The sequence below is a fragment of the Callospermophilus lateralis genome, chromosome 18 (genome assembly GCF_048772815.1).
Source record: "Callospermophilus lateralis isolate mCalLat2 chromosome 18, mCalLat2.hap1, whole genome shotgun sequence".
NCBI lineage: Eukaryota > Metazoa > Chordata > Mammalia > Rodentia > Sciuridae > Callospermophilus > Callospermophilus lateralis.
In genome coordinates, this window is record NC_135322.1 from 51093458 (window position 1) to 51120912 (window position 27455).

General features: G+C 39.4%; 1 protein-coding gene across 1 annotated transcript; it reads right to left on the minus strand.

Annotated features, from left to right (window-relative positions):
- Terf2 (telomeric repeat binding factor 2) lies at positions 1–27361 on the minus strand. The gene is made up of 11 exons (XM_077105687.1): positions 26964–27361; positions 26783–26878; positions 25998–26128; positions 23600–23635; positions 13887–13973; positions 12822–12972; positions 10722–10938; positions 8364–8756; positions 3780–3865; positions 2072–2112; positions 1–1115 (listed from the first exon to the last, which is right to left on the minus strand). Exons 1-11 carry the CDS (start codon positions 27340–27342, stop codon positions 957–959), a joined length of 1776 nt encoding a protein of 591 aa, XP_076961802.1. The 5' UTR covers positions 27343–27361; the 3' UTR covers positions 1–956.
- Positions 27362–27455: the final 94 nt, after the last annotated feature.

Here is a 27455-nt window from a genome sequence, read left to right on the forward strand (position 1 = left end):
AAGTATGGACAATAATTAGTTCTCATATTTTAAAAAAAGATTACAGAAAACATTTTCTGAAAGTTTTTGCTAAAAAGACAATCTTTAAGGATGTCAGAGAGAGACAGCAAGCACAACACAGTACAAAAGGAGAAGGGAATGTTGAATTCCAGTGCAAGACACTAACACAGCACAATTAGGGAATAGGCAGAAGCAACCGGTTCACAAAGAATGGAATTAGGTATTTATATTCAATCAGGATTTTTTTTAAGCTTTCGAAGTCCAGCGTAAGGAAGGAAACTGAAAAGGGAGGTGGGACTTAGAGGGCTAAGCTTATCTACAATCACCATTTTACCAAGAAAACACACTGGTTCAACCACATGAGAAGTGGCGGATAAACCTGCCAATGTAGCACAGCACATATTAAAAGCAAATGCCAAGGCAGTCAGATCTATGGTTGATTTCACAGGTGGCTAAACAGTTTTTAAAATGATTCCACAAGGACTGATCTCTCATCAACCTGGGCTCAAAATCAATGGAGTTCCTTTGCATTTGCATCAGAAGGCCAAAACTTTAGGAGCAACAAGTTCACTCCAGATGATAACTCCTGTTGCTGGATTTAACAGGTCATGAAATCATAAGTGACTCCAACAGACTCCACCATTTCCTAGAAGAAGATTCTACAGATTACTGGGGATTTAAATTTAAGCAAACCACTAAAGAAGGGAAACACTAATGGTATTGTGGCACTGTACAAGCTGTGCCTGTCACCTCTGCCAAGGACACAAGGTAGGCTTGGCTTTGCTTCTTAGTTCTTAGCTCCATGATCTTCAAAAGTAATGAAATGGACCTGGGACCTCCCCCATATTGAAGAAGGTTGCCCACAATTCTCATCCCAGCCCAGCTTCTGAAAGAAACAGCAGGGATTATTATTAGGAACCATGCTCCTGTGAATCCTGGGAAAATGAAAGCCTGCTTCAGTTCATGCCAAGTTTTTTCATGGTCCGCCAGCGATCCTTAATCATCACAGCTGTTCGGTTAACAAACGGATAATTTTTAGAAATGGCAGCCCAGTTTCCTTCCCCGTATTTATGTACTCCAGCCTTGACCCACTCACTTTCTTCTACAGTCCACTTCTGTAAAAGAAAACCAAGAGTTATCAAAGCCTGTCTCTATTCACATGTTCTCCAAAATAGTAATGAGGTAAATTCAAGAATCACAGGAGAGAGCTGGGAGTGTAGATCAATGGCAGATGCTTGCCTAGCATGTAGGATCTTGGTTGATTCAGAGAGAATAATCTGAACCTAAAAGGAGGGTTGTTTTTTTTTTCTCTCCCTTTTGGTACCAGTGATTGAATTCAGGGGCACTTAATCATTGAGCCACATCCCCAGCCCTTATTTTGAGACAGAGTCTCCCTGAGTTGTTTAGGGTCTTGCTAAGTTGCTAAGATGGCTTTGAACTTGTGATCCTCCTGTCTCAGCTTCCCAAGCCACTGGGATCACAGATGTGTACCACTGGGCCCAGTTATGTTCTTAAAACATGGTAAAGATAGTAAATGAGCGCTACAGATTGGACATTTGGTAAATTTTCTGCCATCTCATTCTCGACTAATAATCATTTCTGTTTTCCAAACTTCAAAAATGTATGTGATCCAGAAAGTATGTCAGACTCTCCAAATTTTTTTTCTAGAGAGTAACTATTGTCCATTGGCAATCCTTCTTTGAATTATCTCAAAAAAAAAAAAAAAAAAAAAACTTTGGTTACCAGAGGCATGGGTAGTTGAGGCCTATAAGAAGGGGAATTGTTTTACCTCTTTTTTTTTTTTTTTTTTTTAATAGAGAGTGAGGGGGGGGGGGGGGAGAGAGAGAGAGAGAGAGAGAGAGAGAGAGAGAGAGAGAGAGAGAGAGAGAGAGAGAGAAGTTTAATATTTATTTTTTAGTTATTGGCAGACACAACATCTCTGTATGTGGTACTGAGGATCGAACCTGGGCCGCACACATGCCAGGCGAGCGCGCCACCGCCTGAGCCACATCCCCAGCCCGTTTTACCTCTTTTCTAATCACGAAATTTGTATCAGAGAATTTTAAATTACCTGCTTTTTTGTTATACTGGTTGCACTATCTTCCTCTGGTACTGCTGGAAAACATTAAAAGTAGACTCATGTTAGAGTTCACCTTTCTCTGCACAAACCACAAGAAGAAAACAAGTGTCCCCATAGGGAACACTTGATTCAAATTTCACAAACATTGAGAAAGAAAGGACACCACTAAATGATAATTTATTCTTGTCCTTTGCAAACATTAGTAATTTCAGCCCATGAGAATCTGTTACAAATCAAGTGCTTTACAAACAGTCTTCCAATAAATGTTGGTTAATGAGGGAGTTCAGCCTTTTTAAATTAAGACTATCATTGTTTAAAACTATTGAGGGAAAATCATACATAATACCTTGATGTATTTATATGTGTGTAATATATATATATCATATATATATATATCATATATATATATCATATATACATATATAATTTCTAGTTTATAACTCTTTGCTAACCGCTGCTTTGAAATAACAGTTTTACTATTTTATGCCCAAATTTTCAAGTCCTTGATCCTCCCATGAAAAAGAGGTCAGACATCAAAAAAAATGCACCAAGATGATTTTTTTTTTAAAGGTCAGAGAGCGATAGGAGGGTATAAAAGTATAAACCACAGGACATTTCAGGCAATGGGAGGCCACAGAAAAGCTTCAAGAGGAGACAATTCTGTATGAACATGAAACTTGCCAGAGTGGGTGCCTTAGCAGATGTCACTGTCCTAAATAATGGAGGTAAACAAAAGGATACTTACACGACAGACTATTTATAAGGGAAAAAAACCTTCATGAAGTATACAACAGTGGAAGCAGATTTCTAAAACTGACAAATTTGCATTGAAAATGGGTATTTTCTAGAACTTTTATATTCTGTTGTTTTTAGACATTTAATATCATTCTTACTGTTTGTTACTTCCCCCATTCTCCATGTGGGTGTTTTTTGAGGTTTTTTTTTTTTTTTTTTTTTGGTATGTGTGAGTGTGTTTTGGGGGAGTACCAGAGATTGTACTCAGGAGCACTTCACCACTGAGCCACATCCCCAGCCCTATTTGTATTTTATTTAGAAACAAGATCTCACTGAGTTTTTGGCTTTGAATTCACAATCCTCCTTCCTCCTACCTCAGCCTCCCAAGCCACTGGGATTATAGGCTTGTGTCACTGTGCTTGGCCTCCATGTGGTCTTGATCTTACCAATTACATTTCCATCAATCAAGGTACTTAATAAGGAAATCTTTGGGACTGGCAAATGATTATTGTTGCTATGTTAAGAAAGTCTTTAGAAAACCCCAAATGAAGATTTAGCACTCATGTATCTCCATCAGAATCTAAAATATGTGGTGGGAGAGATTCGAATGCAAATGCTATTAATTTGGGTATTAATTAGGGAAAAGTAAAGCCTATTACCATATATTTTACACACACACACACACACACACACACAATCACAGATAAGAGGTTTTTTTTTTTTTTAATTATTTTACTTAAAAAAGAATGTAGCAATGACCTTTATACTGTCTTTATTAAATACCCTAGGGTTCATTAAAACGGTCTCCATTGTTTAATAGGAAAGGACATAAAACTAACTCTTCATGAAATCAAATGAGGTCAGGAACTTACTTTTTCTAGTTTGGAGACAGCAGCTTCTGGAACATGAATGATGAGAATCATAGCAAATATTAAGGAGGGACCACAGGGAATTTGTAGCTTACCCTGAACTTGAAACAGTTCATCTTCTTCCACCCAAGTCTCTTTTTCTTCAACTCCATTGGAGCTGTTCCACTTGCGTTTGGATACTCTGAGGGGAGATCAATGAGGACAAGGTATGAAATATTCATCCCAATCACCCCACGTTCTGATCTTGGCTCACTCGTGGCACTCATTTAGGGTTCACCTATATACAACTCCCGAATGCACTGTCCCTTCCCCTGGACTGGCCAGGCATCTCAACATAAACATCCCTCATGCTGCAAGAGCATCCCTCTAACTCAGCACCAAGTATTTCAGCATCCCCTCAATTTCTGTTCTCTTCCTTGGTGTTTTGTTTTGGTTGGTTGGTTTTGGTTGTCTTCAAGGTCCCTATTCTTCGAAGTAGAAGCTGCACTCTTTCTTCTCCTTCATGGATATGCTCTTTTCTTAACTTCAAACTGACTTCCTGTCCCTCTCCTTTCCCCTAATTCAAGCCCAAGGTGCCTCATGCCAGCATTAAACTAGCCTCTTCCCCTTAAAATTACTATATCCCTCTCCAGTACATGATGGCTTTTCTGTCTAACCAGCAACGCCTAAAGGCCTGTGTAGTCTGCTGGCCCTAGACAGTTTCCTATCAAAGGTCCCCCAATACCTGCCCTACAGCAGAGCCAGGCTGCTCTGCTGCTTCTCCTACCAGCTCTGCACCTGCCTGCCTCTCCATAGTCTGTTCTCTCTGCCTAGGAGTCCTTTGCCTGCCCGGTAAACTCAGCCATCTTTCAATGACACTTCTTCCTCTATCTATTGATCCTAACTCAGACCAAAAGGCCCCATTTCTCTGCCCCACAGAAATGTTTCCACTTTATAAAAAACTATTTCATAGTGTGCTTCTAACCACAAGCTACTTGAAAGTCAGCCTTAATTTATCTACCACAAACACTTGTACAGTAACACACCCCCTAACGTGGGCTAGAGATACACTAGTTAAGACAATATTGGGATTATCCAAGCCAAAAAGGAATTATATCCTCAAAATTTAGAGTGATAAGCAAACAATCCTTCCTATAAACACAAAATTAGTACTTGTGTGTAACCACAAAAGACCACAGCTAAAAAAAATCACCCAAACCCAAATTACCAAATGAAAATTACAGTTTTTCTCTTTTAATCAACTTTAACTGTGCTTATCTGATTAGTAATATAATTGCTCTGGGAACAAAATACAGCTCAAAGCTGACCTCAGAATTATAATATGTTCTTAATGTGTTCTACAAAACAAACATGGGGAGTGTCTGAATTGTTTTTGAAGAGAATGTATGTAGATAAAAATGACCTACAGATGTTAACACAGATAGTAGAGACAATTTGTCTCCTCTCTGGGAAAAAAAAAAAACTGATTTTTAATGTTTATTAAAAATCTGTTTTGTATCCATCACAGTGGTACATTGCAAATTTGAGTGCAGCCTCAGCAACTTAGGGACACTCTGTCTCAAAAAAATATAAAAGGGCTGGGGATGTAACCCAGTACCAAAAACTATATATATATATATTTTTTTTTAATTTTTTTGCAGGTGAGTAGCAAATAAAAGTAAATGCAGGCTTGAAACACCCTGAGTTCCATAAGTTTTCTAAGAAATTACTTAACCAAGTGGCTGATAAAAATGGTGGATTATTTACTGTGATCTTATCCCCCAAAATATTATTTGAGAATTACTTGCTTCAGATAAAGTGAAAAGTTTCATGAGGTTTTTCCGTCTCAGAACATTACTGTATTATTTACTGCTTATAAGTTAAAGTCAGAAGGTCCCAGTTTAAGCTTTCCTGTCACAGTGCTGGCATAAAACTGATTCCCTCCTGGCCCATCATTTCCCCAGTTGTCCCCTCTTCCTGCAGTCACTTTAACAATCTCCCCTTCCTCTGGATTCTCGGCATTACCACCCACATGAATGTTTCAGGACTCATTGTAGAGGCTTCAAGACTCTTGCAGAAGATGACATCATGCTGCCTCTGCTTACTTCTCTTGCTGTGGGAGCTGAGATTAGGGTTCTACTGTTAATGGCTGTGTGGTCCTGAGCAACTGGGGCCACTTTATGTTCCTCATTGCTAAGTTTTGTACTTGGGTTCTAGGCTGAGAATGCTATAAATGTTATAAAACAAAAAAACAAACTAAGGGAGAAGGTATGGCCCATGATACTTGCCTCATTTATTTGGCTAATACCTAATCAGCACTGGCTACGTGAAGTGCTATGGAAGATATAAAAAGCTAGGAGTCATGACCTTGCACTCTAGGTGATCTCCCAGCCCTGCCTCTTCACCCTGATGCTTCCTCAGCATTCCCTGCTCCTTGGCAGTTATCTCCAGCCTCTCTCCCCACTCTGTGCCTATTCAAAAGCCCTCAGTGGTGTCCCTTCAGGCCTGCAAATTAGTTACGTTAAAGTCTATCTGGGACATGGTTATAGAAGTATATATATTACAGAGCATTCTCTTGCCTTTTCTAATTCAGCAGTCAGAAGCCTGGGAATTTTTTTGTTTGTTTTGCAGTTCTGGGAACTAAACCCAGGAGTACTCTACCACTGAGCTACATCACCAGCCCTTTTGATTTTTTGAGACAGGGTCCACTAAGTTGCTTAGGCTGACTTGAACTTGTAATCTTCCTGCCTCAGCATTCCAAGTAGGTGGAAATACAGGTGTGTACCACCACATTCAGCAGAATAAGTACTTTAAAAAATATTTTAAGTCTTTGCAACTTGAAGCTCAGTATGAGAAACTGCCTGACAGACCAAGATCTGGCCCATCTGCCCATCTAACTTTCTTCCTCCCTTCTCTCCCAATCACTGCACTATCTTATCAGTTACTACACAGACCACTCTGAAGCATGCCAGGCTTTCTGGGCCTGGAAGGCTTTCCTAGACCCTCTCCTTTTCAGTGTGCTTGATGACCTCTTACTCGAATCTTCCAGGCCAGCTCAATGCTCCTCTGCAAGATTTGCTCCACAGGACTTTGCTGAGCAGGCTTATCAATCCTTCCCCAGATCTCCCAGGGCACCTCACACATCCTTTAGAGCAAAGATCACTGGACCCCTTTTTTTAAAGGGCCAGCTGATATTTTCAGCTTTGCCATCTCCATTGTGACTACCTAACTCGGGGTCAGAGTCCACTCATGGACAATCCATGACTGATGGGTATGGCTATGTTCCATTAGAACTTTATTTGGAAAGAGCAGTGGCAGGTGACTCCAACTGTGCTAACCCCTGCTTTAGAGTACCCACCATACTTCATTCACATGCTTTTGACATATGAAATAAGTGGGTATGTCTGAAACCTTCACAAATCTTCCCACTTACAAACACTGCAATCCTGCACTTCCTCCAGTTTCTTCGTCTGTTCCTGGGGGCAATACCTACACTGTATAGAACTTCTGTGAGGAATAAATGAGTACAATGTATGTAGAGCTCTCCTCAACTATGCCCATTTGCTAGCCACTGGCTCACATCCAAATCCAAATAATTTGTGCCTGAGGAGAAATCACTTATTAGATGCTTAGCCCTTTGGGGAAGCTCACAATAAAGCCAGAGCATGGGTCCTCAAACAAGATAGAACAGGGGTGAAGATGGCAATGTGGATCAGCAAAGTGGATCTCTTATAGCAGAAGCGATCAGGGAAGAGTTCATAGAGGAGGCAATTTTGAGAGGCAACTTGGTATATGTGACATACAGGCTTTTGTGTCAAGATCAATCTGGCTTAAAAAACCCAAATCCTAGCTTTCCCACTTTCAGCTCTGATTTCAGGTGAGATCCCAACTTTTCTAAACTTTTTTCGTCTATGCAGTGGGACTAATATAGCATCTCAGAGTGAGGATTGTAGATTCAGTAAGATAATACATTAAAGTACTTGGCCCCAGAAAGCCCTTAATCAATCCACAGCAGCATCCCTTCCCTTTGAAGACGGATGAAATTCTAACAAGCAATGATGGAAAAATGATATTCCACTGTGGGGAATGATAGGAAACAAAAGTACAGTAGTAGAAATAGACAATGTTCCAGAGACAGCAAGCAGACTAGTTTACCTGGAGAGTGGATCCACAAAGGGCAGCAAAACTCAAAAGCCATATTGGGTTGGGAGTCATGATGGGGAGCAATATTAAAATGTTATAACCACTGCCCCACAGTACCTAGCAGGATGTGGAAGATTAATAAGTATTTACTGAATATGCCAAGTTTAAAATGTTCATAAAAGTTGCAAAACTGTAAGTATTCATTAAGTCTCTTTTAAGAATAACATGGCCCAATCCAAACAAATTTCTTTAACAAACAAGACTAATATTTAGTAGTCAAGGCACTTAGATGTTTGCTAAAAACAAAAGCAGTGATGGGGAGGAGGCTCAGAAACCCTCCATCTATCCTCCCTCATGCCCTAGTACAATGCTGGGCTGCCTACATATGGGCCTTCAGAACTGGCAGGAACTGCTCCCAAGTCACATTCTAGCAGTCTGAGCAAGCCTTGGTGGTGAATAACTTCACCACTGAAAGTTACTTCATTCATGGAAGTAATACCAGGCCCAACCAGGACCGCCAACCAGCCCCAAAACTCCTACAAAGAAGGTCTTCATACTTGGGATTCTTCTCCCCAGGGCGGGGCTGGTTGAGAGCGGTGGGCTTAGGTGGAGATGCTGGAATGATCTCCTGGGAGGAGCTGAAGCCTGTGCTGGGCTCAGTACTCTGGCTGTCCTCCTCCAAAACCAATCTGCTTATAGTCATGCGCTTGTTCTTAGGCTGCAGTTCTGAGCCACCTTCACCCTCAACAGGAGTTGAGCTTTCATTTTCATCTTTTTTGGGTCTCTTGTTTTTGAGGGCTGGTGATGATGGGGATGCTTGATTAGGAAGTACCAGATCTTTCTGGTCCAGTTTTGAAAAGGCTGCCTCTGAATCCTGTGCACCTGACAGAGCCTTGAAAGCTGCCTTCAGAGTCATAATTCCAAAGGTGGTTGGAGTATTCCGTAGCTGCCTGTGAATAAAGTAAATAAACAAAGATCAATTTCACCATTTTTGGTGCTCAAACAGGCACAACTTTTTCTTGAGTGTAAGGCTTCAAATCAGACAGAGGACTGCTTAAGTTAAGGACTCAACAGTTAAAAAATGGGGTAGTGGCTGGCTTCACACACACTTTATTTATAAACTGAGCTTTTTCTCCTGTAAGAGCTCTGAATACTGCCTATGTACCACAAGTCCAGGAGGACAATCCACTGTAATCCAACAATCTCACCTTGAAATCTCAATTCTTCTTCCAGCTGTTCCAGTCCAACCCTCCTATGAGAGATAACTGATTGGTCTCTACACACATTTAAGAACCAGATCTTGAGAACTGTTAGAGAACATGTACTATGCTATCTTGGAACAGTGAGAGACTTGCCTTTTATAAAAAATTCATCTATCATTTAGAATACCTTGTGTGATTAAAGCAAAAACTGTCAGGAAAGGGGCAAACTGGCAGCCTACAGGTAAGAAGGGTTTTTTCCACCTTAAAATGGACTGTCAGCCAGAGGCAGTTGTAGTGGTGCATGCCTATAATCCCAGCAACTTGGGAGGCTAAGAAGTTAGAACTGGGGCTGAGATTGTAGTTCAGTGGTAGAGCGCTTGCCTAGCACACATGAGGCCCTGGGTTTGATCCCCAGCACCACATAAAAATAAATAAAATAAAGGCATTGTGTCCAACTACAACTAAAAAATAAATATTAAAAAAATAAGTTAGAATTGCCGGGGCTGGGGATACAGCTCAGTTGGTAGAGTGTTTGCCTTGCATGCACAAGGCCCTGGGTTCAATCCTCACCACCACAAAAAAAAAAAAAAAGAAGAAGAAGAAGAAGAAGTTAGAATTGCCAAGTTTAAGCCGGCCTCCTCAATTTGGTGAGACCTCATTTCACAATAAAATATAAGGGCTGGGGATGTAGCTTAGTGGTTGAGTACTCCTGGGTTCAATCCCCAGTATGAAATAAAAAATAAAATGAACTATCAACATTCAACAATTGGGAAATCTCAAAAGAAAAAATGGACCTCTTACACAAAGTTTGAACCACTGAAGTGTGGGCATGCTTGGACATTTCTATGGGGCACCAATCATCAGATGGTAAAAAGCACATCCTTTCTCCTTCCCATTCCCATGCCCTGGACTGTATTATGTTTGGATCCTCTTTGCTATGTCCTTACTAGGCTGCTATGGTGTGGATGTGACTTTATGTCTCCCAGGATTCATGTGGAAATTAACCCATTTTGACAATATAAGAGGGTAAAAACTTAATCAGACTATGAGGTTTAGAGGTAGAGCCTTTCAGAAGTGAGTAGAATTAGTCAAGGCCATCAGGGTACAGTCCCTGTGTCTGAATACTGATGGTTTTCTAAGAGGAGGGAAAGAGACTAGAGGACATACACACAAATTCAAGCTCCTTGTTTCTTGCTTTGTGATGACCTGCACTACTTTAGTACTTTAGAGTAAGAAGGCTATCATGATGGGGGTCCTCAAACTTCCAAAATTCTGAGCCAAATAAATGCCCCCCCCCCAACCTTTATATAAAAAGTTATCCAGCCTCTGGTATTTTGTTACAGCAACACAAAATGGACTAATACATAGGCTGGAAGAGAGATATCTAATGTGCCCCCCATTCAATTTGAGATTTTGACTCACACATCTGAATACTGCATTTTTAATACATTAAGGAAATAAGTATTCACAGGATATGGGCATGGCAAAGAGAGAAAAGTGGAGACAGAACTCTGAGGAAGAGCAAATCAGGAACATCTGTCATGAATCCCGACATCCCTTCTTTGATATTCACATTTTTCTCCACAGTGTATGCTCTATCTCCCAGAGTGCCATGTACAAGTAATCCAATGACATGTTAGTAGGTTAAATAACCAAGAGGAACTGATCCTATTCAATGTTTTCCCCAAGACCACAAAAAGGCAGTCCGCTCACCTTGCAGGCTCTCTGAGTGGCTTTTCCACAGGGTCTGGTGCTGGCTGTTTATCTTCCTTCGTTGTACCCGAGGCAGCAGACTCAGATTTCAAAGCCTTTTTGGCCATCTGAAAAAAGAAGGATGTCATCAGGAAAAGGAAGCCACAGAATTCCATTAGTCTCCTTTCACCAAGAACATCCTCAATATGCAAACCTTCAAATCCAATCCAGACATAAACTGAAGGAAGACATAAAACAGAGCGGACCACTGAGAATCATGTCAAACTGCTTTCTTTTTTCCCTCATCAAAAAGTTACATTTCCACAAATGGCTCATAGTTATCTACCCTAAAGGAAAATTCAAGTCAAGTTGTGCTGTCCCTCTTGACACTGAAAGAAGTCTTTAATCTTTCAGACACCAAATAATTTTACTCTACATTTCTTCTCCTATCCTTCCAATCTCAGCCCTATTCTATTTGACTCCCAAGTAAGTATACCTTTAGAATCATATAAAAAAGCCAAACATCTTTTTTCAAATGCTGTATAATAATGTTTATATGGCTGGTTTTTAATACGTGTATAAAATTTATTGTATTTCCACAAATATATTTTGCCTTGTTGATAACTTTGAAAAGCCTTATTCTGCCAAGCACAGTGGAACACCTGGTAATCCCAGCAGCTCAAGAGTCTGAGGCCGGAAAATTGCAAATTTAACACCAGCCTCCACAACTCAGCAAGGCCCTAATCAACTTAGACCCTGTCTCAAAATAAATAAGAAGGGCTGTGGATGTGGTTCAGTAGTTAAGCACCCCTGGGTTCCATCCCTCGTACCAAAAAAAAAAAAAAAACCTCCTTATACTACACATGAAGCCACAAGCACACCATTCTTGCTCTAACTCTCACTGTTCATCTGTCTCCCTCAAATTAAGCCTTACACATGTCCAGTAAGTTCAATATCATTCAGATTCAGATATAGATATCTGTAATGTGTGGTATCTTAAGAGCTGAGAGTTCTAGCCTCACACACAGTGATAGGATTTTTTCCAGTTACTTGGAATGCAAAGGATTAGAACACAACTAGGCCAGGCTCTAGTATCCTGACACTTACTCACTGAATATCCCAAACTAACTGCTTTACAAATAATTCGATAATTGCCAAAAGATTGCTAGCATTGATCACTGACACTATCTTAACATGGGCCTGACAGACCTACTGGTACAGGATTGGGTATTTTCAAAATTCTGAAAATCCTGGGGTTCTGTTTTTTAAAAGCTTCTCATCCTGTGTTCCTTCATTATGGTCCACCATAGGACAGCCTGGATTCCAGTTCTTCCCAGTGCTGTCTGAGCCTCACTGCTTCAATTCTTTATGCTTATCTTTTTGATCCAATTAAAAGATCATCTTCATTTGGCCCCTTCTGACCATATCAAATTTCCAATCACACCTTTCTCCATGTCTTCTTCCTGTTAAGAAATCCATCAAGCCACATGGACCAAATCACACTTTTCCCCCAGAACTTTGCTCAAATTTCATCTCCTGTGGGAACCACAGTAGAATATAAGTAAATGTTCTACTTTAACCACAACAGAATAACTGGATGTAAAGGAGGTAAAAATGGGAGGTGAGGGAGACCAGTTATGTTCCATTTGCCTGTCAGTATCTCTGCTATACATATTTTTTTCAAATAGACCTTTGTTTTATTTATTTATATGCAGTGCTGAGAATCAAATCCAGTGCCTCACACATGCCAGGCAAGTGTGCTACACCTGAGCCCCAGCCCACAGCTGACACATATTTTATATGCTGATATTGAACACTTTTAATTTGCTTTTTTTCACTTGAAATAATCTTGGATTCTGTAGCATATAGACTCACTTTTTATTTTTATTTTTGAGGTGAGTCTCATTAATTCAGGCTGACAGATTTATGATTATCCTTTGTGCTGGCTTCTCTTCATGCAATTTTCATTTTGTCGTCAGGTGCCTCACAGAAAGAGCAGATTTCTGATGGGTTAATCAATTGAATTTTTACTGATGTTCTTTTTCCTTTCGCATGTTCTATACACTATCCTTTGTGTAGAAGCTCAGAAATGTCTCCTGAACATTATTCGGAGAAAAGAACTTGGCCCATCCTGGTTATCCAGAACTGGGTCTCGGTGGCTCTCCAGAAAGCGCAGCATCTTCTGCTGGAAGGTCTCATAAGAGAAGTTCTGGATAACAGGATGGGCCAAGTTCTTTTCTCGAATAATGTTCAGGAGATCATTTCTGAGCTTCTACACAAAGGATAGTGTATAGAACATGAGAAAGGAAAAGAACATCAGTAAAAATTCAATGATGAGTTCAGACAGAACACCATCAGAAACTATGCATCGTTGTCAAATGAAAATCACTGGTATGCATATAGGAAGAGAAGTCCAGCACAAAGGACTAATCAATAAATCATGGCTCAGCCACAATGAATTACTATGCAGCTATAAAACAAACAATAAATGAGCTCCTATATGCTACCACAGAACTCCAAGATTTATTAAGTGAAAAAAAGCAAATTAAAAAGTGTTCAATATCAGCATATAAAATATGTTGTCACATGTGGATGGGAACAGGCAAAATGGGTACATGTGTATGACTGTACACACAAATGTGCTTGCAGATGCAAATCTGTGAAAGGATAAAACTGAGGGTCAGAAATGAGGGAATTTCACTGAACATTTTGTTACGCCTTTTGAATTTTATATTATGTATACATTACCTTTTCAGAAAAATAAAATTTAAATCTCTAAAGGAAAAAAAAAGTAAGAGCAGAGGACCAAATGAGTTTTTGACACCAGAAGACAGGTGTTAAATTCTCTGCAACACAGAATATCCTCAATTCTACAGGATTAGCAATTAGGTAAACAAAGTTAGAACATTACAAAGCTCATCAGCCTAATAAATGTTCTGTCACAAACCAGCTAGAAATGAGACAAATAAATGGCTTATGTAAATTTGTCTAATGAAAATTAAATTTTGAAAAGCCAATCTCAGATACTGAATTGAATCTGAGTGGTTTGGATATAAAAGACAACATGCTATAGACACTTCATATTTAAAGTTGATAATATACTTGACAAAGAGCCCTTTCCCTATTGTTCCATAAAAAGCAATAAGATGGATATAAATCATGGGAGGAAAAATATATGAAATTTACCTGAGTTGTTGGGTCCTTGGACATATGTTTTTTCAAAATTTTTGAAGCCTTTTCAAATTCTTTGTTTTTGATACAAATAATGACAGCCTACAAAAGGGGGAAAAACTTTTTTTTTTTACTTTTGTAATGAAAGATGTTATCAGAATATCAAATATCAAAATAAACTGTACTAAAAGTAAAGCTGAGCCTTACCTACCCAAGAACTTTTTCACATCATATCAAATTCCTATACTTAAAAACCAAGAGTAATTGTTTAAGGGTTGCGAACTACTGTAAGCTGTCTCTTTCAGCTTATAAGATAGTAGCTTTTCAACATTACAATGGATTGTTTTTTAAATTGCTGATAGAGCAGCATGGGATCCCCTGGATTACAGACCATTTAACCAATGTGAATAGGGCCTCCTAAGGAAAGACAAAACAGACAGGAGTCATTCTAGATTCCTCCAATCCACAAAACAATTATTTCTGTTACTTTTGGTTGTAAGAGCTTAGAAGTAATGGGTGGATGGGGAGGGAGCATCTACAATGTAGGGGAGTGGAGGGGGACAGGTGGCTTGCTGACCATAGGGTTTACTGAGACAGGGTTCACAAGTTTGAGGATCATATTCAGTTACATCCTGGAAAGGCCTGAGGCCAGTTCTGTAGGAGAATAAAAAAACAAGGCTTTTACACCATAACTATTAGCAAGCAGCTTTAGTTAAAGTGTTCAGGGAAACCAAGAAACCCAGCTCATCCACAAGTGGTAAATAAAAAGGACAAAGTTTCAGGTAGAACGAGAAGTTTTCTTCAGCCACAGAGAAAAAGAAGAGCCTTCATAAAGAAAGCCCAAAAGAATATATGTAGAGGGAAAATAACAATGATTGAAAATAAAAAAAATTTTTTTAGTTGTAGATGGACACAATACCTTTAATTTATATATATATTTTTAATGTGGTGCTGAGGATTAAACCCAGTGCCTCACGTGTACAATCACTGAGTTACAACCCCAGCCCCTAAAAATGAAATTTTATGTGAACACAAAAAAATTAAAAAAAAAATTTTTTAAAAACAAAACAGAAAATGAAGGGCATTTGGAGTTATTTAACAGGATAAAATAATCACTTTAAACCCTTAAAGAGAGCATATAGAAACAGATATTTTGAAAAGATCACATTAAAAAAAGAAGCAAAATTTTTCTACAGGTCTTTTCATCATGTGTGTATGTGGTACCAGGGATTGAATCTGGGGGCATGCTACCAATGAGGTACATCCTCAGCCCTGTTTATTTTGAGACAGAGTCTTGCTAAATTGCCCAGACTGGCCTCAAACTTGTTATCCTCTTGCTTCAGCCTCCCCAATTGCTGGGATTACAGGTATGCACCACCACACCAGGCTTCCACAAATATTTTCAATCTTTATGAAGAAGAATGTACAGAAAGATACAGAATAAGAGGAGGAGGACTAACAAGGGAATTCATTAAGTACCAATCTCTGGTGATTTCATCCGAAACACGCTAAACATAGCCATCCAAGATATAAAGAATCTGGTGTCAAATGCTCTAAATTAAGCAGGCACGATCATAAATTCGTGTTACCTAGAAAAGCTACAAAATAAATTTCTCCTTTTAATCAGATAACCATGTCCACTTACACATAATTTTCAGCAGAAAACCTATACTAAGATTATCTTTACTTTCGTGAAGTACAAGCTTTTACGTTTTATAAATCCTAAAAGTCCTATTACGTTTGTTAATTTAACTTGCATACAGCAAAATCAACAATCAACCTGTTTTATACCGAGAGTTCTGATTTTTTCCCCCCCTTTGGTACCAGGGATTGGACCTAGGGGTATTTAACTGCAGGTAACTAAATCATTCAGGATTACCCCAGGTGAATTTGGGTTGGCACAAAATAATTTTTTTTTTTTTTAAAGAGAGAAGAGAGAAGAGAGAGAGAGAATTTTAATATTTATTTTTTAGTTCTCGGCAGACACAACATCTTTGTTTTGCATGTGGTGCTGAAGATTGAACCCGGGCCGCAAGCATGCCAGGCAAGCGCACTACCACTTGAGCCACATCCCCAGCCCGGCACAAAATAATTACACAGACAGAAAATACCTTTCTCTTAGGGTCCGATGATGGCTCTCGACTTTAGGAGTCCACTGGACAGAGAAAAAGTCACCTGATTTTTTTATTTTTATATAGGGGGCACACAAGGGGAGGTTGGATGGAACTTTCTATCCAAAAAAAGTAAGGGGCAGTATTACAAAGGAACAAGAAGGCAGCCTACTCCATTGGGTAATGCCCACTCCTAAAGCTTTGCTCCTCTGCTAAGATGGGAATCCACCTGCTTCCGTGACAGGCATGTGCCACCACACTCAGCACAGTTCTGAATATTAAAATAACACACTCTCATAACCACCGCTGAATCCATAGAAAGCCTCCTACACAGCTCCTCTATAGTCACATCCTGTCCTCTTTAACTGCTGATCTTTTTGCTGTTTTGATGCCATATACGTGGAATCAGATGGTAGTACCACTATCAGGTTAAACTGGCTCCTCCCACTCTAATGCCTTTGAGATCCATCTATGTGGTTGTACTATCCAGGTTCACTTTTTTCTTGTTGGTAAGTATTCCATATGGACACACTGTCACTTATCCATTCATTGAAAGACCTTTGGGTTGTTTACAATCTTTGGTCTTCACACATAGAGATGCTAATATTCATGTATATGTTTTGATGTAAGCATAACTTTTATATTCTGAGGTAAATATCCATGGGTGGGATTGCTGGGTCATTATGGAAAGTATAAAAGAAATAACTAAACTATTATGGTATAGAGTAGCTAAACCATTCTGCAGTTCTATCAACAATATATGGGAATTCCAATTGTTCCATATACTCACAGCACTTCTTTCAGATTGACAAAAACAATATGTATCTATCATGTGTAACATGTTTTGAAATATAGCATTTTTATTGTTATTTTTAAAGTTTAGGAATACTAATTGGTATTGTGGTTTCAATCTGTATTTCCTTAATGACTAAATGAGGTTGAACATCTTTTCATGTGCCTTTTTCACATCTATATTCTTTTTGTTAAGGCTTTTGAACATTAAAAAAGTAGTATTATATAGGCTTATTTTCTATTAAAAACAATTCCAACAGCTCGGGAGACTGAGGCAGGAAGATCATGAGTTCAAAGCCAGCCTCATCAAAAAGTGAGGCACTAAGCAATTCAGTGAGATCCTGTCTCTAAGTAAAATACAAAATAGGCCTGGGGATGTGGCTCATTGGTTGAGTGCCTGAGTTCAATCCCTGGTACTCCCTCCAAATTAAAAAAAAAAAAAGAAAAAAAAAGTTTTTTTTTATATTGTCACTTATCAAATATGATTTGCCAATATTTTCTTGAAATCTGTATCTTGTCTTTTCGTTAACAGCTTTTACCCCAAAGCAAAAGCTTTAAATATTGATGAAGTCCAAGTATCCATTTTTCCTCATGTAGATTATGTTTTTGTTGTCATATCTAAGAACTTTTTGCCTAACCATGACATGGAAATTTCCTTCATGTTTTCTTCTATAAGTTTTAAAGTTTTACATTTGGCTTAAGATCTGTTTTTTGGTTAATTTTAGTATAACATGTGCTTAAGTTCACAGTTCATTTTTGCATATGAACTTTCCACTGTTTCAACACCACTTGTTGGAAAAAACTGTCCTTTTTCCATCGAAGTGCCTTCACATCCTTGTCAAAAAATAAGTCATATTTGTGTGGGTCTGTTTCCCTTCTGGTTCACTTATTTAGAGACATAAATAAAACACAGACATAGCATCTCTATGCTCATGAGTACTGTAACTTTCTTTTCTTTGCCCTGACTGGTTTATAGTTATTCTTAAAATTAAGTATTATGAATCCTCCAATTTTTTTCTTTTAAAAAAAACTTTTGGTTAATTTAGTTCCTTTGACTTTTCACATACTTCTGGGAATCAGCTAGTCTATATAAAAAGTCCTGCTAAAATTATGATATGAATATTTACTCTACAAATCAAATGGAGAAAACTGAATAACAAGTCTTCCATTAGTCATTTAAATAAGCCTTCATTTTATTCATCAATTTTTTGTATTTTCCACATCCAAAATACTTTGTTTTGCTAGGCTTATATCAAAGTTTTTACTTTTTTCCTTTTTGGCAGCTGTTATAAATGGCATTATTTCGGTATTTCTATTTTAAATTGTTCACTGCTAGTATATAAAAATATTACCAATTTTGTTAACTTGTAACACTGACAAACTAATTATAGTTAGGTATATTCCATGGAGCTTTCTACCTGGTCAAGTCAGTTGTAGAAGGGACAATTTTATTCCTTTTTTCCAGTCTGTATGCCTTCTTTCTTTTTGTTGCTTTATTTCATCACACAGGCCTTCCAGTATGATATTGAATACAAGTGATGAGAATGGACATCCTTGCCTTCTTTCAGATCTTTTTTTTTTTTTTTAAATATTTTTTAGTTGTAGATGGACATAATACCTTTATTTATTTATCTTTATGTGGTGCTGAGGATTGAACCCTGGGCCTCACACATGCTAGGCGAGCACTCCATCACTGAGCCACAACCCAAGCCCCTTCTTTCAGATCTTAGCATTCTGTTTTTCACCATTAAGTACATTAGTTGTGGGATTTTTTTGTAGATATGTTTTTGTTGTTGTTGTTGTTTGAGGCTGGCTTTGAGCTCGAGATCTTCCACCTCAGCCCCCTGAGCTGCTGGGATTATAGGCGTGCACCACAGCACCCAGCTGCTGAAATGTCTTTATCATGAATTAATAAGAGTATTCTGGGGGCTGGGGTTTTGGCTCAGCGGCAGAGCGCTAACCTCACACATACGAGACCCTGGGTTCGATCCTCAGCCCACATACAAAAATAAACAAGTGAAATAAAGTGTTGTGTCAACTAAAAAATAAATATTTTTTTTAAAAATAGAGTATTCTGTCAAATGCTTTTTTTTCACCAACTGATAGGATCATATGAATTTTTTTTTTTCTTTAGACAATATGGTGGATTATACTGATTGGTTTTCAAATTCTGAACCAGACTTGCATTCATTTTAGTTTCCCCACTTTGTCACACACTAACAACATCTGTATCCAGGGCCAAGCTGCAGGTTAGAGACGGTAAAAGTGATGGAATCTATTCCAAGTTCTAGGAAATCAAAATTCCTCTAGTAAGAGAAAATATTGTCCTCCCTCAGCTTTAAGTGCCTGCCCTGCTGCCAATGTCACTACTAGACACTGTAGATGCCAGGATAGCATTACCTGGGGGCCAGATTGAAGAAGAGAAAACAGAAAAAAACAAAAATGGCTGGGTGTGGTGGTGCATGCCTATAATCCCAGCTGAATAGGAGATTGGAGCAGGAGGATTAAAGTTCAAGGCCTGCCTGGAAAATTTAGCAAGATCCTATCTCAAAATAAAATAGAGATAAGGATGTAGCTCAGAGATAGAGTACTTGCCTAGCACATATGAGGCTCTGGTTCAATCCACTGTATCACAAACAAAAAGGAAAAAAAGTGAATTTCTTCCACCATCATTGACCCTTAGAAGACTCACTCCTCCTACTCAAACTAGAAAGAGAGGTCATCTCTTGGAGTTCTTTCTACTCACATATGGAGTGCATTTCTAGGGTTCAGGCTGCATGAGTCCATCCCAAATGATACACAGGGGCAGAATGTTAAACTACACAACACTGATTTGGTGAAACTTAAAATTTGGTCTTTTTTCCCCCCAGCTATCCACTACCATTTACATTTCAGAATCCTCAGAGATGTTCCATGTAATCTTTTCAAAATCTATAGTAGCATTACGAGGGAGAAATAGAAGAGAGTGAATGTGTTTCCTCTACCTTCCCCAGAACTGAAACATAGGTCTTCCTATATTTAATTTGTAAAACAAGAGAGGAAATGCGAATGCTTTCAAAAGTGAAATTAAGCTGGGTGTAGTGGTGACACCTGAAATCCCAGCTATTTGGGAGGCTGAGGCAGAAGGATCACAAGTTTGAGGTAGCTTGGGCAACTTAGCAAGACCCTGACTCAAAATAAAAAATAAAAAGCCCTATCAGTGGTCTCTGACAAACTGAAACAAAAAGGATATTACAAGCAATTTTCAAAATAAGTAAGAAAGAAATGTTGGGGAAAAAATGCCAAAAAGCATATAATAGGACTAAACTCATAGGACTAAAGAAACAATATAAAGCACATACTAAAAAAAATGAGGTGGATCTGGGAAGTAATAATGTTTAAAAGGCCTTGATAATGCTTTTGTTTCAAAAAATAGTTCTAATAAGCCAAGTGTAAGCTGGGCACTGTGGCACACATGTGTAATCCCAGAGGCTCAGGAGGAGGACCATGAGTTCAAAGCTAGCTTCAGCAACTTAGAGAGGCCCTGACCAACTAGGAGAGACCATGTCTCTAAATAAAATATAAAGAAGGGCTGGGATGTGGCTCAGTGGTTAAGCACTTATGGGTTGTATACCTGATACCAAAAAAAGAAGCCAAGTGTGGTGGCACATACATATAATCCCAGCAATTCAGAAGGCTAAGGTTGGAGGATCATAAATTCGAGGATAGCCACAGCAACTTCAAACAAACAAACAAATAGAATAAATAAGAAAGTAGTCTGATGTGTCTGATGTATCAGCACTACAAACGGAATAAGGCCCTGAAAGAATCAGATCCTGCTACCAAAGGTGCAAGGGAAAAATGTTACACAACAAAAAAGCAACAAATAAGAGAAACAAATAAATTTATGAAGCAATAAATGAAAAAATCTTTCTTAAGAAAATATGCCATAAATGTTGTTCTCCCTGGTTCTCAAAAAAAATCTAAGCAATCTCTTTTTATTATGAAGAGAAAAATAAATGTAGTCTCAATATAATTCACAGCTTTCAGAAGCACATCTCAAACTTTCTGATCTCACGATTCCCTTCTACTATTCTTAAATGTTTATGAGGATCCCAAAGAGCTTTTGGGGATTATATCTGTTGATATTCACCATATGAAAAATATAAAACAGAAAATTTTAAAATATCTATTAATTCATTAAAAAAACATTATAGGTTAACATAAATAAATAACATATTTGTGAAGAATTAATGAACTTTTTTTAGAAGTTTTACGAAAAGGATGGTATTATTTAAATTTTTGCAAGTCTTTAATTTCTGATTTAATGGAAGATGGCTGGATTCTCATAACTGCAGCTACATTCAATCTGTTGTTAATTTGATTTAGTAGATTAAATAACCTGTCTTTGTACAGAAATAAACGTGGAAAGAGCATTCTAATTGCTTTTATCTATAACACTGAAATCCATCAGTTTATTCAGTACTTTAAATGGATTTCTCATCCATGAATGGTTTGTAACACCAAGCACCATTGCTTGGAAAACATTGGTTCACTGAGTTATGTAGATCTTCCAAATGTTGACACATTCATTAAAAACATTTTTAAAATCACAGTCACAGTTGTTAATATCAATAATCTTCAGAAAAGCCTAAGTATTTGGAAGGTATCAATCATGTTAATACAAGCTTTCTAATTTTCATTTGGAGCTTGCATTTTCCCACTGGGAACAAACACTGTCAACTATTTTTTGAGTGACAGGTTCACTTTCTCATTCTAAAGAAAATGACTGCCAAATTCTCACGTCTGAATAACCCTAGTTTGTTAGTTGTTGCCTCATGTAACAATGGTGTTCTGGATAAAGAGCATCTAGTTCCACATGCAACTCAAACACTCACACAAGTGCTTTTCCTGAAGACAATCATCATGTTTTGGTAGCAACAGAATTATTGCAGATAGACTCCCTGTTTGCCACACAAAATACCAAAAAGATGTTTACTCATGGGTCTAGATTTAATAAAATTGTAGAATTTTTATTGCTAGAGCAAAAACATTCTTACTGAAACTGGTGATTTGGTACTGGGGATTGAACCTAAGGGCACTTTACCACTGAGCTTGGATCCCAACCCTTTTTTAAAATTTCAAGACTGGGTGTGGAGGTACATGCCTATAATCCCAACTAAGCAATGGTAAGGTGCTTAGCACCTCAGTGAGACCCTGTCTCTAAATAAAATACAAAATAGGGCTGGGGATGTGAATCAGTGGTCGAGTGCCCGAGTTCAATCCTCAGTAACAACAACAACAACAAAAAACACCGTGTCAAATATCATCTTTATCCCCTATTGCAATTAAATGATTTTTTAAAAAAATTTCAAGACAGAGTCTTGTTAAATTGCTGAGGCTAGCCTTAAATCTGCAATCCTTCTGCCTTAGCTCCCAAACTCCACTGTGCCCAGTGAAACTGGTAGTTTTTTAAAAACTTCATTTGGCAGTAAAGAATACAACACTTACTAATATAATTTACCATTGCCTTGAGCATGCTAAGGAACCAGTAATTTTACCTTTCACGTTTTGGCACTATCGGTACAACTGTCAATGCTTGAAAGTCAAATAACATCTTGGTTTTGTTATGAAAACAAGTTTGACCTCATGGGCCCTCTGGAAAGGCCTCAGAGACTTCAGAGATCCCAGACATGCACTGAGAAGTTAACTTACTTGATAAACTTTTAAAAAATTACTGTGACACTTTACAAAGCTTACATGCATCAAAAAAAAAAAAAAAAAAAAAAAAAAAAACCACCTCACTGATCTTTAGCTTATCCTAAAGATGAGCATTAACAGATTATAGACTAAATGAGAAACTTCTAAAAAAGCAAACTGAAAAGACAAATGATATAGTATCATTAGGTAACTAGGGGATCAAGGCAATTGTGGTTTCAGCTTCTAAAATAGTCCCTAGTGATCACCACCTCCTGCAATAGTCCCATTAACACCCTGTACTAGAGTTGGTTTGGTCTGTGTGAATCCTGCAAATAACCATGTGTATAAGCATGGAAGCAGATCCCCAAGCCCCAACTGAGGCTGTAAATAGACACAATACCTTTATTTTATTATTTATTTATTTATTTTTATGTGGTACTGAGGATGGAATCCAGTACATCACACATTCTAGGAAAGCGCTTTACCACTGACCCTACAACCCAACCCCCTACCCCAGCTGGGTCTTGAAATGACTGCAACTCTAGTTTACAGTTTGACTATAACCTCACAAGAAACCCTGAGCCACAACCATTCAGCTAAGCCACTACCAGATTCCTGACCCCTGGAAACTGACAAATACTATTTATTGTTTTAAGCTGCTAAATCTTGGGAGTAATTTGTTCATACTATAGTAACAGTATACAGGACATATAGCAAGAGATCTGGAACCTGGCAAAGAACTGGAAAGCAGAAAGAAGTCAACATAAGAAAAATATTTGACTTAGGGACTGAGAATTAAACCCAAGGCCTTTTTATTTTATTTTGAGTCAGGATCTTCAAGGCTGATCTTGAATTTTCAATCTTCCTGCCTCAGCCTCATGAGTTGCTGGGATTATAGGCATTCACCATCACATTAGGCAGCAGCTGTTTTGAGTGAGTTTCAATTTTGCTGATACACTGTCCTAATGAAGCTCCAACACAGGAGACTTATGAACTTAAATAATAAAATTTTACAACTATACACACACACACACACCCTCCTCTAGAAGAGGGGTCAGATGGCAAATCTGTAATCCTTGTATTCTAAAGAAATTAAATGAGTTACTCTGAACTGGTACCATTTCTTCCCATTCAAAAAAAGCTTACCTGTTTTGAAAGGAGGGATGGATTTCTCCTTTCTTGCTAATTGTTGAGGGCCACAGCAAGTCGGGATGACACATGGCATTTTGCCAGAAGGGAGTGGTTGAGAGGTGATGCCAGCAAGCCATTGAGATGATGATGATTAAGATTAGCTGTGTATATTCAATTGTATATAGACCCCTGCATTCCGCCTCGGGTGCCTGCTACTTTGGAGTTCTCTCGGGGATTCCTGGGGAGTTGGTGTTGGTTGGGGAAGTTCCGGGTGTGTGGTATTGATGGAAGGGCCGCATGGGTGGTGTTCGCGGAGTTCGGAAATAAAGTTTGTTCCTGCTTGAGTGGCTCATGATTTGTGCCCAGCCAGATTGTGGCAGCTAATGACTTTTCTGGCATCTTCCCACAATACGAACCTGACTAAACCATACAAAAACCCCATTCTTGGAATCACTCCTCCTTGGGGTATTATATAAGCATTCTTCTCAAGATGAAAAGTAGTTCCTACCTAAGGTCCTTAACTGAATAAAATATCTGCACCCCATGTATACTGGTTGTTTTTTTAAAACAGGGTATCAGTATCTTCCTTGCAAAGGAAAGTTTTCTTCCTTTACCCACATCAACCTCTGGAATCCCATCCCTATTTTTTGTTGGTTTTTTTTTGGGGGGGGGGTGGGGTGGGTACCAGGGATTGAACTCAGGGCCACTTGACCACTGAACCACATCCCCAGCTAGGACAACAGCCTAGGACAAAGCAGAGTTTTCATCTTAAGCTCTTTATTTATAGACAGGGTCTCACTGAGTTGCTTAGTGCTTCACTTTTGCTGAGGCTGACCTTGAAGCAATCCTCCTGCCTCAGCCTCCCAAGCCACTGGGCGCCTCGGATTACCACTGCGCCCGAAGGATCCCATCCTTTTATGTATGGAGTGCTTTTTTCTTCCAGTTTCCATACTTTTCTCAACCAAGGCAATACTTCAATCCCCATCTCTGCATTTCCTTGTCTCCAATTTTGGTTAATGGAGAAGAAAAATCTTTTTCTGACTGGTTCCCTCAGCCATTTCTGTTTTTCAATACGAATAAGTTCTATTACTTGTAGTTACCTGAAGCATAACACACAGATAGTTCCAACTTTCCAGATACTCCATTTCTTGTTTTCAAGAAAATTGCCCTTGCCAGCCTTCTAGCATTCATTCTTCTATCATTCCTATTTTACTAGCTGGCTTATTATCCCAGAAGCTCTAACTCCTTATCTGTTCAAAGAGAATTTTCTCCATACCTCTCTTTTTTTCAGACAATTGCAAGAAAGAGCTCACAGTCAGTCCCTCATTTCAAAGATCCAGCTATTCCCCTTGGTTATTTTATTTATTTTTGTGTTACTGGAGACTGTTTTAACAGTCTCAGGGTACCAGTATCTTCCTTGCAAAAGTTTTTCTCCCTCTACTCCATATCCACCTTGGGGATACCATCCTCTTTTTTTTTTTTTTTTTTTTTCTTTTTTTCAAGGGGAGTGGTACCAGGGCTACTTGACCACTAAGCCACATCCCTTTATAATTTTGCAGTACCGAGGGCCAGTTAGATAAGCACTCTACTACTGAGTTATAACCCTAGTCATTTTTTTTCATTTTATTTTGAGACAGGGTGTTGCTAAATTATCCAGGCTGACCTTCAACCTGTGATCCTCCTGCCTTAGCCTCCTCAGTCACTGGTATTACAGGCATGCACCAAGGTCCTGGCTTCCCCTTGGTTTATTATAATCAAGAGTGACCAAATTCTAGATCAGATATACTTGTGACCCTTTCACAGCCTCCTGAATGGTACAATAACCTCCAAAATGTCAGTCTTCAATGCCAACCCACTTCCTAGGTATTGTGGTTTGCCGCAGTCTGGCTGGGCACAAATAACCGAGCCGCCACGAGGCACTTATAGGTTCAAACAGGAACTACTTTATTGCCCGAACTCCAGTGGCATTCCACATGCACTCCCCGGGAACTCTCTCAGCCCTCAACGAGCACTCCAGGAGAACTCCAGGCGACATCCCACTCCACTGTGGCTCTCAATAGTGGTTCCCCTTGCCAGGGCCACAGTGAAGACCACCAAATCACAAAAGCAGGATAAATTTCAAATCTGGGTGGGAAAGGGTACATCTAAAGAGAAAACATCTATGTTCATCCTCTATCCCACCCAGAAAAGATTAAGAGTTGTGTCCTCAAAGACCCCTAATTTTTGTTTTTTTAAAAAAAGAAAAAGGGCTGGGGATGTGGCTCAAGTGGTAGCCCGCTCGCCTAGCATGCGTGTGGCCCGGGTTCGATCCTCAGCACCACATACAAACAAAGATGTTGTGTCCGCCAAAAACTAAAAATTAAACATTAAAAAAATTAAAAAAAAAAGAAAGAAAGAAGAGTTAGAGCCTTACAGCCTCCTTGACCAGTTTTCTACTGGATTCGATCATTGCTTCTGTCAGTGTAAATTCCGTTTTAATCATTTCCAGCACATTGATAGCTGATTCCAATGGTGTGAGCTCAGCTTCCATATCAAAGGAACAGTCTAGGACAAAGCAGAGTTTTCACTTTAAGCTCTGTTCTAAGAGTGGAAATTATGTCCAAAAAATATACACATTTATGGCAAAGGATCATGCAAATATATGAAGATTTTCGTTTTTGTTGCTGACATACTTGCCACCGGCTTTTGTATAAGGGCAAATTCAAATCAATGAGTTTAAAGTGACATCATTTAATATTTCTCAAGATGGCTAAATTATTTTTTAACATATTCATTTGCCTCTCAAATTTAAGGATAACACATCCTCCTCAGATGTAAGTGGCCAGAAACTGAACACAGTTTGCTAAACACCTACCAATTTCAATTCAGGAAAAAAAAAAACGTGCTCATACTTTGAAAAATTCTCTAACATGGGGAAAATATGTCCGTATTAATATAACTCACTTTCGACATAAACAAAGTTGTATTAACAATTAACAGGTGGGAGAAAACACGAAAACACACACACACACAAGCAACCAAAAGAACCTTAATTGGAGAAACCTAGAGCCAGAGAATACACCCATTGTAGAATGAAAAAGATCACTGTGATGGAAACAGCAGTGCACCTTAACCCGGAATCCTTCAGTTTCCGAATGTAAGTTTGAAAACAAAACCCTACGTAAGCAAGCCCAGAGAAGAACACAAATATAGCCATACCTAAATTTTCCCCTTCTTCAATGCGTGACAGACACTGCATAACCCGAAGCAACCGGGACACCGTATGCTCCTTCCCCAAGGGCCTGACAAGCAAAGCTGAGAAAGAAGACATCGTTGGCTTGACGACCCCTACCCGCTACCCACGCTCACAGACCCCTCCTTCCCCCAGCCAGGCCCTCACCCTGCATGATGTCCCGGATCTGCCTGAAGTCCCCGTACCGGCTACCCCGAAAGGCCCGCAGCGCCTCGTGGAAGTAGAACTTGAGCACCCAGCGATTCACCGCCTCCTCCAGCCGTGCCTCCCCCGCGCCCCGCTCCGCCGCGCCCCCCAGCCCCGGCTCGTGGCGCCCTCGCCGAGCCCGCCCGCTACTGCGAGACGCCCGTCGGCCCGCAGCCCGCCCGCTGCCGTCGTTGCTCCCGCCTCCTCCCGCCATCGCGTCCGATCGCCGTGCGCCCTCCCCGCCTTCCCGGCTGGGCCGCTTCCTCGGCTGTGACGCCGATGGGTCACGCACTACGCCCGGGCCGGAAGCGGGACCCGCAGTCCCGGCTCCAGCGGCCATGATACGGACGGTGTTTCAAGCCGCCCGAGGGCTTCTGGGAGGGAAAGGACCGGGGGCCCCAGCCCCCCTTCCGGCCTCCGTAGTTCCCGAAGTACGCGCCGCAATGCCTGCTG

Excerpts from the sequence above, each read along its gene's own strand:
- Terf2 (XM_077105687.1), bottom strand. The coding sequence starts at position 27,342 with ATGGCCGCTGGAGCCGGGACTGCGGGTCCCGCTTCCGGCCCGGGCGTA. Across the intron at positions 23,636-25,997 it reads GAAAACTGGTCAAGGAGGCT|CAAGAAAGGAGAAATCCATC; the intron begins GTAAGGCTCTAA and ends CTCAACAATTAG. Across the intron at positions 10,939-12,821 it reads GGATAACCAGGATGGGCCAA|TTTATGTCTGGATTGGATTT; the intron begins GTTCTTTTCTCC and ends GTCTTCCTTCAG.